General features: G+C 42.5%; 2 protein-coding genes across 2 annotated transcripts; one reads left to right on the forward strand and one right to left on the reverse strand.

Annotated features, from left to right (window-relative positions):
- The first annotated feature begins 434 nt into the window (after positions 1-434).
- Positions 435-11,434, forward strand: CRYM (crystallin mu). The gene is made up of 8 exons (XM_082064648.1): positions 435-664; positions 959-1,109; positions 2,071-2,133; positions 4,249-4,350; positions 4,902-5,085; positions 7,414-7,535; positions 8,368-8,452; positions 9,092-11,434. Exons 1-8 carry the CDS (start codon positions 483-485, stop codon positions 9,154-9,156), a joined length of 954 nt encoding a protein of 317 aa, XP_081920774.1. The 5' UTR covers positions 435-482; the 3' UTR covers positions 9,157-11,434.
- Positions 11,435-14,353: 2,919 nt separating this feature from the next.
- On the reverse strand, positions 14,354-19,362 carry ANKS4B (ankyrin repeat and sterile alpha motif domain containing 4B; the record flags this gene model as incomplete). The annotated part of the gene is made up of 2 exons (XM_082064342.1): positions 19,103-19,362; positions 14,354-15,428 (listed from the first exon to the last, which is right to left on the reverse strand). Exons 1-2 carry the CDS (start codon positions 19,264-19,266, stop codon positions 14,354-14,356), a joined length of 1,239 nt encoding a protein of 412 aa, XP_081920468.1. The 5' UTR covers positions 19,267-19,362.
- Between the last annotated feature and the right edge of the window lie 623 nt (positions 19,363-19,985).

The following is a 19,985-nucleotide window of genomic DNA, read 5'->3' on the forward strand; positions in this document are numbered from 1 at the left end:
GGAATCACGCCTTGAAGGTAGAGCGCCACCTGGCGGCTGTGCGCATGCGCAGAGCGCCCCCGCCGGCCGGTCACCGGGGCTCTGCTGCTCGCCCGGGGTGGTGCCTGCGGGCTGTGCTGAACCGCAAATGTGTCCCGGCAGACCCACTTCGTGGCGTTCGCAGCCGCCCTCCCGTCCCGCGGTGCCTGAGGAAGGGCGGCTGCGGCGACCGGCGGGGCCTGAGGGGTCGCGGCTGTTCCCGGGGCGCCGGAGCTCATCTGAAGCCGCCACACGGCGCTCAGCGGTCGGGGGGTGGTGTCCGCCATGCGTGAGGGGAGCTGGGACCCCGGCGGCTCGCAGCGCGGGTGCGGGGTGGTCCGCGGGGCGGTGCCGCCGCGGGGCGGGCGGCAGCGGGGCCGGGACGGGGGGCGGGGGCGCCCCGCCGGGTACTTAGCGGCGGCGCTGGCCGGTACGCGGTGCCGCTGCTCCGTCTCGTCCAGCCGATGTTCGCCATGGGCTCGACTCCCCCCGTCTTCATCGGCGCCGAGGAGGTGGAGAAGCACCTGCACCGGGCCAGCCTGCTGCTCCCGGCGCTGGAGGCCGCCCTGGCCAACTTCTCGGCCGGCGCGGCGGGAGGCGTCGTGCAGCCCGTGCGCGCCGTGGTGCCGGTGCAGCCGCACGGCGGGTGAGGCGGGAGCGGGGCTGCGGGGCGGCCTGGCGGAGCCCCGCGGCGGGACGGGGGGCGGATGGTCCCGGCGGGACGAGGCGCGGCCCCTGGGGAGCGAGGAACGGGGGTAGCGGCAACGGGGAGCGGACCTGCAGTGGGGAAAGGGAGGAATGGGAGGAGTTACAGCGTCAGGAAAGGTCATTGGCACCGAGGTACTGATTATCTGGTCAGTAGCCGTTGGACGGTGACTGCTCCGGTGGCTGTAGGCTCCCATGGGGGGTGCATTAGTAACACAAGTCATTCTCTGCCAAGGTACCTGGGCGTCATGCCCGCCTACAGTGCCGTGGATGATGCGCTGACAACCAAGCTGGTGACTTTTTACGAACACATGAAGGATTCCTCAGTCCCTTCCCACCAAGCGACTATCCTCTTATTTGACCCCAGAAATGGTTCCTTAAAAGCTGTGAGTTTCTCGCCCGCTTCTGCGTTCTCCTCTGTTCGCATTCTGTCAGGTCTCCCTTCTGATCATTACAAGCTGGAGCTGGTGTAAATTGGTCTGAATTTACCTGCATCATCAATGAAAGTGTGTTTGTGCCAAATGAGGATTTGGCCTAAAGCAATATATCTTTCATATGTGTTAAACCGTGCTCTGTCTGCTCTTTACTGCTACTTGTGAAGGGGATCTGTTGGCTTCTAGGGTGACTGGAAGAGAGAACTAATCAGGAAAAGTTTATCTTGCATTTGAAAGGAAAATAATCCCACTTCCCTGAATAAATACTTGATCTTGAATAATCTTAAATCTAGAAATTTGCAATTGGTATAACAGGGAGTGGTATTCAGAGTCTGATTTGTTTGTTTATTTAAAAAATTTGAGAGTTTTTTTAAGAATATTGACCATTTTCATTACACTATAATAATAACTATTATTAAAGGGCCAAAACTGGTCAAGAAAACTATATTGGGCTTTTGTTCCTAAACTGTATCAGAAAACATATCAGCTTTTTAAGCCCCTTAATTCATTTGTACACAATAGCTAATACACACTGAGGGTGGAGTGTCCCGCTGTGTGTGATGCACGTTGAAGGCATTCCATGTGTCCCTGTCATCCCGTTTTACAGACCAAGACTGTGCGGGGCTGCCGGGTGCTGGAGCACAGTGTCACACTTAGCGGTGGCTCAGCTCTAACTGGTTTTCGCTCCATTTCTGCTGGTGGAATGGCATGGAAGAACCGGGATAGAGAACCTGCCCAATTTAAACATGTGATTTTATACGTTTTGTGGTTGCTCTAACAGTAATTGCCAATTTTTAGATTATTATCTGTGACTTGTAATAGCACGTAATTCATATATTGGATGAAATGTTTGGTATTTACTCACGTTTTCGGTGTTAATTTCAGTCAGTTTGAACTTTTTTTATTCTTTAAGGTCCTAGATGGCAGTGTCATTACAGCAAAACGAACTGCTGCAGTTTCTGCAATCGCTACCAAGGTATCCAAACAGAGTCAGTTTGTGGTGTTTATATATAAAATAATTAGTGGGAATGATGTAAACTGCTTTCAGTGCATGTACGTTTTCATCAAATATAATTTTAAGTTGGATTTATGATAACATATGTATCTTCAGGCAAAATTTAAAAGTGCAATTTTCTGTTTTGATTGAGTGAGTCATGTCTAACTTTAACACTTTGCATGTGATTGGGAAGGCATCTGAGCTAGATTTTTGTGGCTTCTTCTGCACGCCTTTCGTGGAATTTACTGAGGTGTCTTCGTCTGTAATTTTCTTTATTTTGTGATTATCTCAATGTGCTCCTTTGTGGCTTTGGGTGATGCAGCTGTGGTCATAAATTCAGTTTTGTTTAGATGTAAGTTTTCTACTCTTGGACCAGGACAGATGGGTTGTACTGGACCTGGAGAAAGAGGAAAAAGGCCCATTTCTGGGGGCAGTGTGGGTCCTCTTAAGGTAGATGGTGCCCAGGACAGATGGATGGCTTGTCCAGAAGTGTCTGTTTGTCAGTTTCTCTGTTGTCATTAGACAATGTCCAGGTGACTGTCCCTGAGTACAGCCATAATCTTCAGTGTCTGAAGACAGGTGAGGTGTATGTTGCTATATGTTGCATTACATCATTTCAATTTCAGTTGGAAATTGTCGGTTTTGAATTACTTTTTTTAAACTATATTAGGCTGGGTTGCTAATAGTGGGAAGAGAGCAAGTCACCGTCCATTGCACAGCAGAGTTATAGTCTTCACCTCAGAGAACAAAGCCATACGAAGAGGCCCAGAGCTGAATAATACTTCTGTTTTTCACCCATTGCCTTTGCAGCAGATTGAAGGCTGATCTCACCGCTTCGTTAGTGGCAGTTTTCATGCCAGTGTGACTCTCTCCATTGCAACAGAGCTAAACTGACATCAAATTGGAGTGAAGAACCTGTCCCCAGAGCTTTCCCTGGTCCAAGGGACAGACCACTTTACAATGGATTCCTCGGACATGAGGTTATAGGACCTCATTCATCTCAGTCATTTTGTACTTGGGCAGTTCTGACAGTTTTTGCACAGTGAGGGCTCTGCTGGCCTCAAAGGAGTTTGGCTGCTGAAGGGACTTCAAGATCAGATCTTTCATTGTCGTCTGCAGTTTTGGGAAACTTTCAGGAGTGTTTGAGTTTAGGTCATAGTTGTCATCTTGTTCTGCTTGTGGCATTTGTTTTTCAAAGACCCATGCTTTTATATAAGGGACTTTTGAAATCAGTGCTTCAGAGTCTTTGAAAGGAGCATGAAAAAGAGTTCCTGTTACTGAAGAATGGGATCAATGAGATTTTTTTCAATTTATTTGCAGCAGAATAAGTGTTGACAGGCTAGACAATTCTAAAGCTTTTTATACAGAAGCAAGTGGCCACAGCAAACGCGTAAACAAGACACAGGGCAGCTTAGGGCTGGACTCCAGCAGCCCTCTCCTCCCCTTTGCCAAGTACTGGTGAATCACAGGCAAGAACTAAACCAGAAAACCAAAAGCAACCATAGAACTGAATTTTAATATTGGTTCTTCAGAACCAACCCTATTTTTACAGTGTCTGATGCATATACCTCATGGCTCTTACAATGACAGGATATGCTTGTGGTATGATTTATGGCTGAATTGAAAAAGAAGTTTAGTATGGGTCTACCAGGACCAGTTTACCCTCACAGCTACTGCTTTCAGAACTGATAGCTTTCGGGATTATGAGCCCTGTTTTCAGCCAGTGCAGAACATCAACACTATGGTTTTACACTTAATTAGTCACTGAGGTGTAATACATGATGCTAATATTAGAGTGTGCTGAGGTCCCAGGATTGACTCATGCTCTTGCATGTTAAGTCTGAATATCAAGAGTCAGACAATTCAAAACAGGATTCAAGCCAATATGTGTTTTGGTGCTATTGACACTAGCTTTTGTGTTTTAAAAAAATATATATATAGTGTCAATTCAATATTGGTTTATATTAATATAGCTTTTGCATTTAAAACATTATGATTTTGTTTGAAAGTATCCTTAGTCCGGCTTTATATTATTTTGATATGTATTTGTCAGATCTGTTAATATATTGGTCTTTTTCTTTTGATACTGTTCAGTTATTAATGCCAGCTTTTGCAGAAGTGCTGTGCATTTTGGGAGCTGGTGTTCAAGCATATAGCCATTATGATATCTTCACGGAGCTGTTCTCTTTTAAAGAGGTAATGGACCTATCTTAACAGGATACATCTATTTTTCTATATTATGTTTCAGGATAACTTAATACAAATAAACCATACTACAACAAATGAAGGTAAGGGATTACTCATATTTTGATTCTGTTTTTACAGAATCCAAGAATACTCTGAACAGCTGTAGAATTTCTTGCTCAAATGTTGGTCTTTAAACAAAAAAGGTTGGAAACAAAGTCAGGTGTCAGATAGCTTTTTCTCTCAGTGTGAGAAAATCCTGTGTGTGCCATACTTGGATGAGCTTTCTCTGACTTTGCCTTAAATATATTTATTGGAAATTTCTGTATTTTATAAATATGCCTCACAAGGAGATTTTATTCTGGCATCACAAAACAGTCGTTCAAATGTAGCTGCACACACGTGAAATGTAGTCACTTGTATGACAAGAACATAAAGGGAAAAAACTCCCATGTGTAAGATATATGTAATTATCTACTGAAAACTTATCTATTGAAAACTGTTCTGTTTCAGCAAGGAGGAAATTCTCCAAGCTAATCAGTTTGTCTTTTCTTTCCTGGAAGGTCAGGATATGGAATCGCACCAAAGAGAAAGCGGTGAAGTTTGCCAGTTCAGTCAATGGTCCGGTGCGGGTCTGCTCTTCTGCGCAGGAGGCAGTTAGTGGGGCTGATGTCATTATAACAGTCACTATGGCAACAACACCAATTTTATTGGGAGACTGGGTAAAACCAGGTGCCCACATTAATGGTATGCTATGTTCTCATTGTTTAAATAATCTATTGTTGTATTGTTTAGCATCAACAACTGTTGAAAAGCAATCCTCTGTGCTTCTCAGAATGAATGTTCTTTCCAATTTTGACTTCTCCCCTTTAGTGAGGACCACTTTTCACAGCCCTGTCTTCCTGCTTGTCTAGAGCCAGAACTCCTGCACATTCCATCACTGGGTGTTTGCTGGGGCCTGGGATGCACTTTTTCCCTAGTGGTCCATCATCTTTGCTACCATGTTATCACTTGATGCTCACCTTGCTCTCCATTTAAATAACCCATAAAAAAATACAAACAAGTGGTTACTGGTCATTCTGCTGTTTCTCTGGTAGTTGTCATGTTTGTGGGTTTTTTTCCCTATTTTGTAAGCTCCTCTGTTTGGTCCTTTTTGAGCTGATCTTTTTTTGAATTAAAAAGATGCAATAACTGAGTTAAGAACTTCACAAGTTGACCTCTAATTATGATGAGATTTGGGGCACACTTTTTGTTTTTGCCTGCCTTGTAATGATGTTGCCACACTATTGTTTGGAGTCTCTGGACATGCCCACATTTGTTTATTTTATTAATTGTGGGTCTGATTCAGATGACCTAGTGCACTTTCCCAATGGCATGGTAACAAGACAAAAGCGTCTTGTCAAAGGGAACAATTTAAAGAAAGGTCCCACATTCCAGCAGCATCCTACCAATTTTTCAAACTCAGTTTAGTCCTTTGTCATTGAATGTTGTTGTCTGTGTTATGGCACGGAAGCCAGAAGTACAACAAAATCAATTAAGGTCTACAGTCGCTGAGGCGACACATACACAAAAACCCCTCTCCTTCCTTTGCCTCTTTTTTTCTCTCCATTGAGGCATTCATGCTGTTTGAAGAGGCATTCAAGCAACATGGAATTTATTATTCCATATACAGTTGGACACTTTTAAAAAACATTTGACTACAGCATAACAGCTTTAGCCCATTGCAAGTTGATAATGGTCTTGTTATATTTTAAAATTTAAGCTCCTTGATTTTTCATTTTCTCCTGATAAGTGAAAATCCAAAACCTGCTCAATTTGTACTGCTTTTAAAATTTCAAGGAAATAATAGAAGGCTATAGGTTTAAAAATCCCAATTAGTAACATGGAGCTCTCTGCGCGTGCAAGTTTTTGCTGCACAATACTTTGGTTCTTAGTCGTTCCGGATAATTGAAGTAGTCTTGCAATCTTTTCTCTATAGACACATAACGAACACAGTCTGGATCAGATGAAAGGACTACAAAATTCAGGGCATTTGGTAATGATCTGATGAGAGACAAGGGTACAAAAGGTAACGGACAAAAGGAGATTATTTTCTTATGCCTCAGTTACCCAGAGTCTGCTGACAAGGGTATTCTGACAAATCAAATATTGAATGTTTTAGAGGAGCTGTATTAGGTGTTAGTAAACTCGGTTTAAAAAATTAAAAGCAACAAAAACCTGTTAATTTGGCAGTTGCAGAAAGAGGTTAATGTTTGTCTGCAGAAGGTTTGAAGTCTGATCTTCCCTGAGTTGCATCACCAAATGATCAAAGTTTATTCTAATGTTGTCTTCTATAAGCAGAACAGAGTAATTACGTCACTTATTTATTGATGTCATTTTCAAGGCTCCTAGCGAAGGTTTGTTTGTTTTGTATCTAGATATAGTTACACAAATCTTTACATTTCTTGTATTGATATGAGATGATGAAGGGCTAAGCAGAGCTACCTCCCCTTCTCTGTCAGTGTTATTTGGAAGGAGCAGTTTGACCAGTGGACCAAAGAGGTGGAAATGGTGCCAGCAAAGACTCACTTCTGCTTAATGAAGAGCTGCAGTTTAATGCTTCAGCAGGTTGAAATGTAAAGGCCAATCATTGCCAGTTCTGACTGTGCTTACGGGGAACACAAGACTCATCGGCAGTAGTGTCTGCCCAGCCAGAGGTCAAGGGTGCTCTATGTTTTAATGTGCTGTAATGTGGAGGCTTGGACCTAATACCATCCTTGAAGGACTTCAGTGGAAGTTCAGGGGATTAGTGCCTTATAGAAGCAGGTCGTATATATGTCAGCATTACAGCTGAGCCCAGGTTGAGGTTTGTTCCCAGTTGCTTAGACACATCCTGGTTTTTGGTTGGGCTTTTTTTTGTGTTCTATTGATCAACATGTCTCCAATGCTAACATCATATGGTTTGTATTTCAGATTGTTGGTATCTTACATTTCCACAATAATGTCCATTATCACGTCACACATGTCTTTTGGACAGAATGTGATTTGAATTTGTTTTAATTATTCCTCCCAAGTTGATCAGTTTTGTTGTCTTAGCTGTTGGAGCAAGCAGACCAGACTGGAGAGAACTGGACGATGAACTGATGAAGAATTCCGTTCTGTTTGTGGATTCCAGAGAGGCTGCTCTTACAGAATCGGGAGATGTTATATTATCAGGAGTAAGACTTTCTTAAATTATGGACTTTGTTTTCATGGCAATTGGCTTGTGTTTGAAATGAGTTGGTACTGATGATGTGCTGCACTGAAACTTTTTAGAGCATCAGATGTAGTTTTAATGCTTTCTGCAAATTAGCAGGCTGAAAGACAAACTGGTTTCACATTGAGGCTTCTATATATTTATGCCAAAACCATGTAATGTCTCTATCAACGAGTAGCATGTTTTCAGCACTGGCCTTTGTGTACAATAGCAAAGTATTGGTTTTGAAGGACCTACATTTGCTGCACTGTTTGTTACTTATGTTAAATATTTTTCGAATCTGTTTTTTAAAACCTGCAACATTATTCCCATAACATTTCAGTGCGATTGACACATGTCAGACCTCTAGAGAATGAGTGACACAAGCTAAGCAGTCAGTGATCTACAGAAATCTGATGGCAAGGACTCTTTTAGGTTTAATGGATTCTGCTTTGGTTTGGGTGTGTTTTTTCTCTTAATGTTTGTGTAGAACAAATACGGTCTCCCTTACTGAGGTTTAACATAAGAGGTCCAAATACAGTCAGGTGTATGGAACCCACTGTTTTGTTGGATAAGTAACAAGCCGTCCACTGTTACTGATTGAGGAAAGTCTGAAAACCATTCCTCTGTGATTTCTGTCCATTTTCTGTATTGTTTCTCTGAATACTGATCTGCTTCAACATGGAAAGGAATCAGTTCTGGGACAGCAGAACTGGAGTGGTTCTTTCTTTTGAAGTCACTCAGAAAAAAAGTTTTTCTCTTAACTCATGTATGGATATTATGGGGTTTTGTATAAATATGTATTTGTTTTACAGGCAGAGATTTTTGCTGAGCTGGGAGAGGTAGTGAAGGGTACGAAACCAGCCCTGCCTGAGAAAACAACAGTGTTTAAATCGCTGGGTAAGAACAACCCCTCCTGTGTACAAGTCTCGCAGAAAACAATGCCTTGTTATTTATGATGTCCCCCATGCGTGGGAAAGCTGCTGATCATCTTCAAAGCTGCTGTGGCAATGCACTGTCTAGAAGAAGCTAGACTGTGATTTGCATTTTCCCTTATTTCCCTTTTTATTTATGTAGCAGGACTGATGTAATGAGAAGTGATAGTAAAGCAAACAAACAATAGGAAGAATTACATTTTCCATTTCACAATCGTTCAACACATGACTGCAGTGTTTATTAATACTACTCTAACCCAAATGTCTTGCTGTCCTGCCCCTGGAGCCTATCTGACCTACAGACAGTGGGGCAGTGTACTGCAGGGCTGGAGTTGATGTCTGGGGGAAAAAGGTCTGAAAGGGCCACGTTGTTATGTGAACACTGAAAATTAGATTCACACTATTACATTAACTTCATATAGCAGAGCTAACAGTTACATGATGGCTATAAACTTTGAATGTAACACTGTAGGTGTTTGGGATGGGGACTGATTCCTGTTCCTGTCTAGTTAAATCATTTCCTGAGTCCTTCTGTTCCCTTCTGAAGCTAAATGATTTTGTACAGATGATGAACTCTTTGAAGGTGACTTCAATTCTTTTTCAGGGATGGCGGTTGAAGATACAGTAGCAGCAAAATTTGTTTATGACTCGTGGTCAGCTGGTAACTAAAGAGAGAAGTCTACAATGCCACCAAGGCCAAGAAAATTGTTTGCACTTAGTTTCTTTGGATCTTTTGTTAACAGGGCACCAGTTCCATCTGGATGTGGCCCTTCTAGAGCATTCAAGAATGAAAAGTAAAATTTCAGCAATAGATTAATTTTTACTGTTTTCTAATGGCAAGTATTAGATACATTTATTAGTAATATTGCAGGTATCTCATGTAACAGCAAGTATTAGATGCTTGAAGTTATAGTAGCAAGGGTATTTTAACCTTTTTTTTTTTTATATATGATTCTTGAATCAATGTCTTCTTCTTTATCTATGTAGCAGAAGTGTGTGGGTAGATTTTGTGTTCTTTAGAGAGGTAATTCATACTGATGTAAAATACATCAGTTTGGAGAATGGACTCTGGCATCATATTTACCCGTGATGATACTTCAAACGCGACTGTGGGTTTCAGTGCTGCTCTGACAGGAGTGGAGTCTTCAGTCTCCTGGGAACACAGCCCACCCCTGACTCCTGGACACCTATTACCTTCCAAATCAGACCGGGATCTGGAGGTCGCCATCTGCACTTTCACCCCCCACAATCCCCCTTCCCTGCCCCTTTAAGAGCACACTCCTGGGTGGGAATCTGTATAGATAATGATGTCTCCATACAGTTAGGTTTTTGTCTCTTTTTGTAGAAGACCTGGCTCAGGAAGACTTAGAGTGCAAAAAGTCAGAGCTAATATTATATACATCTTAACTGGGAGGAAACTATACTCAGTACCTCCCTTAGTACATTCCTGGTTGGGATATTGCCATTTTTGTATTGCAAAGAGTCCCCCCAAATGTGAGCACTAAAACTTGTTCTGATTTGTCTATATTCTATGGGGAGATTTTGTTATTAATCTATGGTGTTTGTAAGTTCTTTTTCTAAGCTTCTTGAAGGTTGGAACCATGCAAACTGATTTCAGTAGGATAAACCTCAAGTGTACAGGCAAATGTTTTCAGCTTGGCTGTAGCATGCATCAGTTGGTTATTGTTCTTTTATCCCAGTGAGTATTTGTGGGGGCAGGAATTTCCATGATGCTTTCTTGGCGGAAGAACCCTGTGATGTTCTACGTAAGGAAAAGTTCTAGTTTTGTGCTGTTATGCAACTGCCTTACGAAAGATTGAGCATCTAATGAAAACCAGACATGGTTGCCCTGGAAACAAATTCCTGTTCAGGCTCAACTTGTGCCTTGTGAAATTTTATTTCTACTTACATATTATTTCATGCAAGCTATTAGGTATTTCTTCATTCTGTGGAAGGATTAGATGGCATGGTCATTTTGTGATGATGCCAATAGAATACAGTGGAGCAGCAGGAAGGAGCTTCAGAAGCAGATAGCGTGAAAGCCCTTGATGGTGCATAAGTATAGAAGAAGTGAATGAGTACAGTGCAGATGTGATGTAAGGAATCCTCTGAATTAGAAGCTTGGTGTGAACTAGTTGGGAAAAAGTAGTAAGTGGCAGAGCTTGTAACCTGCAGAGTTTTAGCATGGAGGGGTATGAGACCAGTAAGTGAATAGGGCCAAAGGATGTGTTTGTGTGGGTAGAAATCTGACTCCATTGAGTTTGTTTATATGGGCAGAAACAACAACAGGAATTCATCTATTAGCTTTTGCATTTTTCAATTCTAGGAAAATTACCCTTCCACTTTTACACTTTTTTTTCTTGTATATAATTTCTGAAGTATTTGGAAATAATATGTTGACTTGGCCTGTTACTTCAGCAATAGAGAACGCCACTAGCCTGTGACAAACAGGACAGCCATTGATGTTCTGGAATTCAAGAGCTGTGTGGAAACTTGAACTTACTGTAATATTTATGACAATATTATTTTAATTCTGTGCCTGTGTAAAACAAGGTTTCTGACTTGGAGTGAGACATAGTGTTTCAGAAGAAGACAAATACAGGGTTTTTTTCCACATGTATTCTTCTACAAACCATGCACTTTAAAAGTAGATGGAACCAGTCCAAAACCCGGTTCTGAAAACCCACAGTGTTCTTTGCTTTCATTGGCAATTGGAGGTTCTGGGAGTCTGGCTTCAGCCTTGTACCTCTGAATACATGAAGAGAATTCGATTCAATTACAATGGGAGTTGCTTGGATGCTGTCTTTAGATTTTTTTTTTTTTTTTTTTTTTTAGGGGAAATAATAGCCTTAATTTTCATGTTTCCTTCTCTTGCAAATCAGAGCCACAAGAAATTATGTAACTTGTGTTATGTTGAAAATAAATAGATATTGCTGGTTTTCTTTGACTGTCATTTTGTTGTCTGTTACTTTTGTTTTGGTGTGTGTTTGGTTTTTGAAGATGAGGAAGAAAGTATTCAAATTGTTGCAGTGACTACACTCTCAGTAAATGTGATCACTGAATGCAAAGGGAGGAAAAAATGAGACTGCTCTGCTCCACTGTGATTCTCAGTTTTGCAGTCACTGTCCGGTGCTCCACATCCCCTCCTCCGTCTGTCCCATGCAGAGTATTAATCCTTAAGGAAGGAGAATCTTGTACTTGGCAGGGCTGTGATCGTGTGAGATCCTGTGGGTTTATGATTGGGTTTGGATTGGGCTGGAAGATTGCACATGTGGAACATGAAGTCTCTTCAACTGAACTGCGCTGTACAAATGTTACTGGGGAGTCAGATCTAGGATTCACTAATTTAAATACTTACAGATTATAAAAAAAGCAGGAGTTAGTGGAAAAAAAAATTGGAAAGCAGCAAAGCACGTGAGTGGGGAAAAAACCTGAAATGTGAGCATTCCTTTTTATTTTTTTTCCCTGGTTGTTCCACTTGGCCACTTTGTACCAGAGACCAATTTCCAGGATGACTCTGCAAGAAAAAGACTGGCAGTATTGCACTTTTTAAAACCTTATTTTGAAAGGGTATGCATACTAGGTTCATTCAGTTGCCTAAAAATGTGTTGTGTGGGGTGTGCTGGGGCTGCTTATTCTGTCTCTGGATGCAGCTCCAGAAGAACAAGGGACTCTATCTTGTGCTCTATCTGCTGGTTCCATAGAGTTACTGTGAGTACCTGGGGACAAACTGAAACACACTGGGTGCTTGTGACAATGGAGTCAATCAGTTTATGTGCAGATAGTCTCTGCGGTTATCTCTGGCTGTCAGAGGCTGCAGCAGCTGGGCAAATTTACAGATGAGTGTGCAAAGAGGCAGATTTTTTCCATGCAATTTAGAGATAATTGGAGCCTGATTCCCCCTAAGGTGTAACTTCTCCAGGTGCCTTCTCTCCTACCTGGCTCCCAGCAGTGAAATTCTTAGCAGAATTTTTGAAAGCATTTCCTTGGATACGTGGATCTAACCCAATTATTTAAAATCTGGCCGGAAAAGGTGCATCATGCTCACCACTTTGCTCCAGAGAGAAGTCATCAGGGCAGCACAGACCTCGTCTCACCCCTTTATGCTGGGGATGGTGGAGTTGAGTGCTGCAGGGAGGTGAGGATGTGGAGAGCGATGTAGCTCAGCTTGCTGCTGCTGGGGGAGTGAGAAGTGTCTGCATCTCCAGGATGGGGAGTGCCCTGCATTTTTACATCAGCTATGTGACTGAGAAGGATAGGATGTGACCTTTCAAAACCCATTCATCATATGCCCTCAAATATGCAAGATTCATCATGTCCTTCTTGCTTTGTTAAATGTTTGGGAGTTTCTTAGCCGAAATGAAAACAACCCAGCAAGGTTAACAGCACAGAATCTAGGGAGATGCTGTCTGGTTTAATTATTGTGCTGAGCACAGCAATCAGTTAAGGTTGCACAGAACAAGACTTTGATTCAACTGCTTAATAGAAGAAAATGTCAACTGATTGAATCCAAGGAGGAAAGAATGCAATATAAAGTCCAGCTAGGGAAAGGAATTATAATATACATATCAAGGTAACTAGAAGAAAGAGGAATGAAAAAAGTAGATTATTAACCAGAGTTCCTGTCCACAAATGCAGCATACCCCTAAGGAAAAAAAAACATGGGTGACAAATGGAAATCTATCAAAGATATCTAAATATAGAAGTTCTGCTAATAATTATGCCTATAAAATCTGAGATCTTAGCTAGAGCATGGCTGTTGTAAAACCCTATTAGATTCACAAAGCTCAACGGGAGTGACTAATTCACATCAGATAGTTCTGGTTTCCTAAGGGAACTGGCCCGAGGGAGATGAGGGGAACCCAGCTGTGGATGCCTCTGGACTGTAAGGAAAGGGATCCTCCACAGCAGCACAGCTTCATTTTCTTTTCACTAGCTGTGTGTGTGTGTGTGTGCCCACTTACATGCAGTTTTTAGACCAAGGCTGATGACAACCAACAGAAAATGTGGTATGGTAAGAGTTCTGTTTTCTGGGGCTTTGCATGGAAAATGCACCGTAGAGGAACCAAGTTGAGGATATACCAAAACAGATCACAAAGGTTGAAAACAGAGCCTCAGCTTCTTGTAGTTAAAAGTATTGCAGTCTTGATGCCATTTAGGACATGATGGGTGCTGGCAACTGTGTCCAGCCTGATGAGACAAGAGAAAAGAATATACAGCTCATAATGGACATCTCTTGGTGAGGTACTTTATGTGTTTTAAATTAGTATCAATACAGTAGCAAAACACATTACTGACAAGAACATGAAACTTGCTGTAAATTAGTGTGATTTACATTCATTCAGAGGCTATTGAAGTCAATAAACCTCAGCTGAAATCAAGATTCAGGTGTTATTTCTAACATATCATCAGTAGCAGGAAGGGTAGTTTGTAGCAATCTGACAGAAGCAAACAGAGAAAACTTGAAGCTCTCAAGCTTTGGAAATGCTCTTTGCATTGTGGTTTTGGAGAAGGAAAGGGCTTTATTAAGGAGTGTGGCTGGCGTTCACTAATATTTTAAGTTGTTCTGATGAGAAGGAATCCAATCCCCATAAACAGTTCAGAGAGAAAAAGCTTTAAATCTAGAGCTTTGGGGGTTTTGCCTTCACATTCAGTCTTTTTGACAGAATATGCTTGAATTAATAATATCCTGCGTGCCACAGCCATTCATACAGAGGGAAAAATCTTTATCCTTTCTCTACTTTCTACAGCAATTGGTAACCTCTCCACCTTTTGCTTTGGCAGATGTCTGAAAAGAATTGCATGCTCTTCAGAAAGAGGAAAAGATAATGAATCAGCGTGCAGTCACAGCAACAGGTCTGTTAATTTATAAGCAAGTATCTACAGTCTTTCCAGGGTCCTTGAGTGCTTCTTTTCTTTTATTCACAGCATTCAGGACTTTCTTTCTTGGCCCAAGCTCCATCTGAATGCTCTGTAGATCTTCATCAGAACATAGCATCAGGGCATCTAAATCAATTTTTTCCCTCATGAAGACTGGAAGAAACTCATCCAGCATCTGTGATGCCAGAAATACCTCAAGGGGTGTGTTCTCTGCTTCCTCATCATCCCAAACAACAACTTCTTCATGCCAGGGGATATCAGCACCATTTTCAGCATCATCTTTGTTGCCATTCTCAGCATGTTCATACTGAAAGAGCTCGCTGGACATTTTAAAGCTTATATCTTCTTTCTCAGAAGACACTGTTTCAGGATTTACGTCTGCAGCCAAATTCCTTCCAAATACAATATTGCCGAGACCTGGCCGCTTAAAGATGGAGAGCTGGCTGTCATTATCAGAAAAGTTTTTCTCTCCGAGGTCATTCAGTAATTCATCCTCCTCTTTCTCATCGAACAAATGCATCACAGTTCTCTTACCTGTACCTTCCTCTTGGCCACTGCTTTGTGTTTCCTGGCTTCTTGTGCTGTCAGTTGTCTTTTTTGCCCTAAGTTTGAAGGTATCTTTCAGATTTTTGGAGAAAGGACTTGTTGTATTTGAAGTAAATAGACTAGGCAACTTTACTCTGGAGTGTGTCCCCTTGGAAGAATTTACTGTGCCAACATTTTCTTTCATATATGTCCTATTCATTTCATGCTGATGTTTCTCTTGGCGCTTCTCACATTCCTTGATTTGTTTCTCCACATTCCTCTGGGCCTGTGCTTTGAGTTTGGAGACCCGCTTTGGGTTCAGGATGTTCTGCTCAGTGGCGGCTTTGTCCAGGATTCGGACACATTCATTGCGATCTCTGCTGGCTGCCACCTCCAGGGGAGTGCGGAGATCATTGTCCAGAGCAAAGATATTGGCTCCGAAGTTGATCAAAAAAGAAACACAGTGGATGTGACCATTGCAAGCAGCATGGTGGAGAGGAGTGTTCCCCCAGATGTCACATTTGTCCGGATCACCTCTGGGAAGGAAAATAGCATATGGTGAGTTGGACGTACCCAAGCATAACACTGCAGTGGGATTCAACAGATATTAAACATTCAGCTCTGCTTTGCTATGAGGAGTACAGCCCAATTAAAATGAGCCAGCTTAGCTCCATCCTCTAGACCAGCAGTGCACCTGCTTACACGAGCACTGAGTTTGGCTGCATGTGCGGCATAAGCTCCAATTCCTACCTGTCTGAATTAAGCAAACGTGTTGGGCCTGAGTGCGACTGTGGAACAGATCTCCAAGTCATTGAAATGCTCAAACCACCAAGAGTAGAAATTTTCCTTGTAAATTTGGCCCCTGGCTCTGAAGCTGTTAAAGATTTTGGGTCCCTTGAGACATTTGAAAGGTGTTTAGATGAGGTTCTTAGGGACATGGTTTAGTGCTAGAGTTAGGTTAGGTTATGGTTGGACTCAATGATCCTGAGGGTCTCTTCCGACCAAGATGGTTCTATGATTCTATACGCATGACGGAGCCGGGGTGTTTGTGTTGTGCCACCCAGGGCCGCAGGGCTGCTGGCAGCGCTGGCTTTGCCACGGCCGGGCCCACCTGCCCCTGCCACAGGGCAGGAACCAGCAGCCCTGGGGGCAGGCAAGGGCTGCAGCTCCGGCTGCGCGGCTGCTGGCGGCTCCAAGTGGGCTCAGGCTTCGACTTGCACTTATTGGAATTCATGGCAAAAGGGATTCAATAGCCTTTGTGTGGCATATTTTACAGTCTTTTTTTGGTGACTCTTCCATTTTGCATGTCAAGTGTAGGGGCAATGTTAGGAGGATTCTCCACTAGCCACAGTGATGCATATTTAATGAGCGCATGAAGTAACCTTTTTGGTAGTTAATTGGTAAATGATTAAGAGTAAAGCCCTGATTACACATTCATCTCCACTGCTATTAGAGTAAGCTCAGATAGATGCTGTTATTTTTCTTGACTCCTTTGTTCTCCTTAAGCTGCTTTTGCTCATGGGGTTTGAAAAGCAGAAGCTGATTTGAAAATAAAATACCACATCTTTTCAATTGAATTTAAAGCCAGTGAAAAGTACTGCTTTCTTCTTAATTCTTGCACTGACTTCACACTGAACTGCCTGCAGACGAGAAGCAGCTTGAATCTTTTATTCCATATTTGGCAGGATCAACATTAGCAATGGTTCAGAACAGAGCTCGAGTCGTCTGCAACCAATAACCAAGGCGGCCACAGTAGCCCAAGTAATAACTTCAGAGCCAGGGGCCAAGTTTACAAGGAGAATTTCTACTCTTGGGGGTTTGAACATTTCAATGACTTGGAGATCTGTTCCACAGCAGCTGTACTATGAATGAAATAGTATGTCCTATCACAAAATCTCCTTCAGGCTTTGATCTCTGGCTGTGAGTATCTCTGAAACAATGCACTAACATATTTGTTGAGGGCCAAATCTGAAAAAAATCCTTCAGCCTGAAATTCCGCAGGCTAAAGAGAGGTTGGGGATGCCAGGCTGCGAGAGCACAGGCATTTCTACAAGGAGGCGGCAGCTGAGGATCAAAGTTTCTCCTCTTAGGCATATGGAAACCATGTGTACATATTTCTGCTTCCGTGGCTCTGCCCGGGGGAGCTGCCTGACTGTGGCTGAACACGCCAGACTGTAATTCCCATACTAGTGGAGGGGCTGCATTATCCTGAGCCCTGGGAGGGCCGGGTCACCCATCCTCCCCGGGTCCCTTCGCGGCTGTTTGTGGTCCCTTCTCTCCCCAGAGCCTGCCAGGCTTTGGGCCTCAAACGATTCACAAACTGGAGTGTCTGTTCCCAGCTCAGTGGGACTTTTGGATAAGGTTTGACATCTAATTTGGGTTCTAATACTCCTCTTTTCCCTGCTTTCCCAAGAAAGAGGCTCGCACAAAAGAGAGCAGATCTCCTACTTGGTCTTGCCTTTATTCATGCACCTGCAAAGCAAGCAGAGAAAACATCTCTTGATGCCTGGGATGATAAACTATTTCAAGATGAAAGGGTTTTATTGTTAGTATTGCTACGTTTTCCAAGGGCTGAATGGGTTGCAAGATTCAGAGTCCTAAAGTCTGCAACCACTCTGAAGAAAACTGTCCTGTATATCAGTGCTTTTGTCAGGAAATCTCTTCAAGGAAAGGATTAATTTCTTAAAAATAATTGCAATACTTTCTTTCAAGAAAACATTAACTGACTGCAGAACAGACTGAATGTCGTCCAAAATGCAGCTTCTCCCAAGAAAACCAGTGAGATTACAGCCCTGTCTCTGACAGCCCCAGCCTGCTGATTGTGTCAAGAAATCCTGGATTAAAATGGGTGTGAATGCATATGTTTGAAGATTTTGAGGGCAATACTGTCCCAAAGCTGTCCTTTACCAAGAAGAAGAGTTAGAAATACATTAAACAACAAATACATAGAATTTCTGATCTTTGTGTCATCCGCTGTGACTTCTATCAGCTTTTTCACTCAAACTTTGAGAAAAATTATGTTGTTATTTGTTCCTTAGCTAGTCGTTCTGTCTTGTAGGTGTTCAGACACAAGTGTTTGTTGACTCCAGATATTTCCTTGGAGCTGCCTTATTTATAGGAGTTGAAAAACCGTCAATCTATTTTTGCTTCTCCCGAGGACACAGCGATAACCATGCAGTCCAAAGGTCTTTTTTATTGTGTTATTACAGCCACACCTGAACTCAATGAGCAGTAAAGTGAATCTATGAAAAACCTATTTTCATTCCATATTTCAATTATATTTTTAATAAAAGAAAACTCAGATACATTATAATGGTTACTCAACTTTCCCTTCCAAGCTTCTTTAATCTATTATGATTGAAAATACAGGTCAACCTAATCTTCATCTTAGCCCAGAAAGAACATTTTATTAAATATATCTCTACACAAGAGCAGATTTTCTTTGGTTAGATCTTATTACAGAATCACAGCTTAAAAGTTAGGCTCAAAGCAAGAGAGTACAGAGGGTGGGGAGGTAGTTACCATTTCAACAATACATTTCAGGAATGTAGTACATTTCCATGACACCAAACAGAAATATTACTATCAGAAAATACACCTGTAGAAAACTTTACTTCTGTTTTTTTTCCAGTTTGCAAGTCTCGTACCCCAGCTTCTGAAACAGCGTTCTCATTTTTAGCATGATGGTAGTTGCTAATACTATAAAAAGCAGAGAAATATCAGTTTTAGATGTTACTGTCTCAAAGCTAGTGGTTGTGAGTTGCCTCTGGAAAGCATTAAACCTTCACAAGGGTCTACTAACTGCATTTTGGAAGCACATGGGAGAGGTTTTTTGCTCAAAATGTTTCAGACAGTGCATTTCTCTAGAGCCACTTTCAAAGAGATGCTCTCATCAAAGGCTGCTGGCCAACTTCTCCACTACAGCCAGGGGAGGCCCCAGGGCCCTGCTCTCTCCGCTCCCTGCAGGCCCCAGGTACGAGCAGGTCCCGCTCATGTCGATGCAGCGTCACTGACCGCACATACAGACCTGCTCGCAGCTTCTGGGTCTACACTATTGCGAACAAAGAGAAACAATTCTTGACAATGCACTGAAAGAAATGACCATGATTTTCAGCCTTCTGGGTCTGAGGTCATTGAGGCATTAGAAAAATGACACACTAATTATAGTTTTAAGGCACAAGCTTTAAGCAATGGAGGCTGATTCACTCACCCCCTCCGGCATATGACTTCCAGAGCTTCTAGATACCCATGGTATGCTGCCAGAAGGGTGGGCGTCATCCCATCTTCATCTGAAGTATTGAGGTCCTTCCTAGTGGCTTCTTTCAAGAGGTCCAAATTGCCGTCGGCTGCTGCTTTGTGATACCTGCTCGACATTTTCTGTAACTTCTGTTTTCCCAAAGCAGTTCTGAGCGATATCTGGGCTGCAGAGTCACCCTTCCATTACAGGGATCGTTCATTAATGATTACAAGTTGAGACGTCCCTGTGAGGATGGAAATGAGGAGGCAAAGTTCATCCCAGCAGGCAGCTCATCTGCAGCTCTGCATAGGTAAAAGGGCGATGTTGTCGTGAATGCTTTCATTTTCTGGAAGGTGACTCTGCCGTTTACCATTTGTTGCATATTTGACTAGTTAGTCATAGAGGGGATTCATTCATCTTCTCTGTGTCTTTGCTTAACTGTTCTGAGAAAACTTCAAAAAGATCTTGAACTTCAAAAAAACCCTTAAATAAACCTTCATAAGGCCACGAATGAGATTGATGAGATTCCACCCTAAGTCACAAAGTATCTCTGAGTTTTGATAGGGTGAAATGCATAAGCAGTTCCCTTTACTGGTGAAGTCCTTCGTAACCTATAATTTACTGGCTTGCTGCACTGAAAAATGAACCTCTCCCCCAGCAAACCAGGCACATCCATGAAGCCGTTTCGTGTGCACAGATGGATGTGCAGATGGAAACAAGCCTGTCAGGACCAGGGAGGTGTTTGGATAAAACCACCAGCAGGTCTGCAAGTCACAGCAGGCAAAACCACAGCCTGGTGTGGGATCCTTTAAACTGCAAATTGCATTTCATTTGAGGATCTTAATGCACTTGGCAA

The sequence above is a fragment of the Streptopelia decaocto genome (assembly GCF_964273445.1).
Source record: "Streptopelia decaocto genome assembly, chromosome: 13".
NCBI classification, from domain to species: Eukaryota; Metazoa; Chordata; class Aves; order Columbiformes; family Columbidae; genus Streptopelia; species Streptopelia decaocto.

Bases quoted from the DNA above. Each gene is read 5' to 3' on its own strand.
- CRYM (XM_082064648.1), top strand. From the start codon at position 483: ATGTTCGCCATGGGCTCGACTCCCCCCGTCTTCATCGGCGCCGAGGAG. The intron at 4,351-4,901 runs GTAATGGACCTA...CTTTCCTGGAAG, and splicing joins AGCTGTTCTCTTTTAAAGAG to GTCAGGATATGGAATCGCAC. The intron at 7,536-8,367 runs GTAAGACTTTCT...TTTGTTTTACAG, and splicing joins GAGATGTTATATTATCAGGA to GCAGAGATTTTTGCTGAGCT.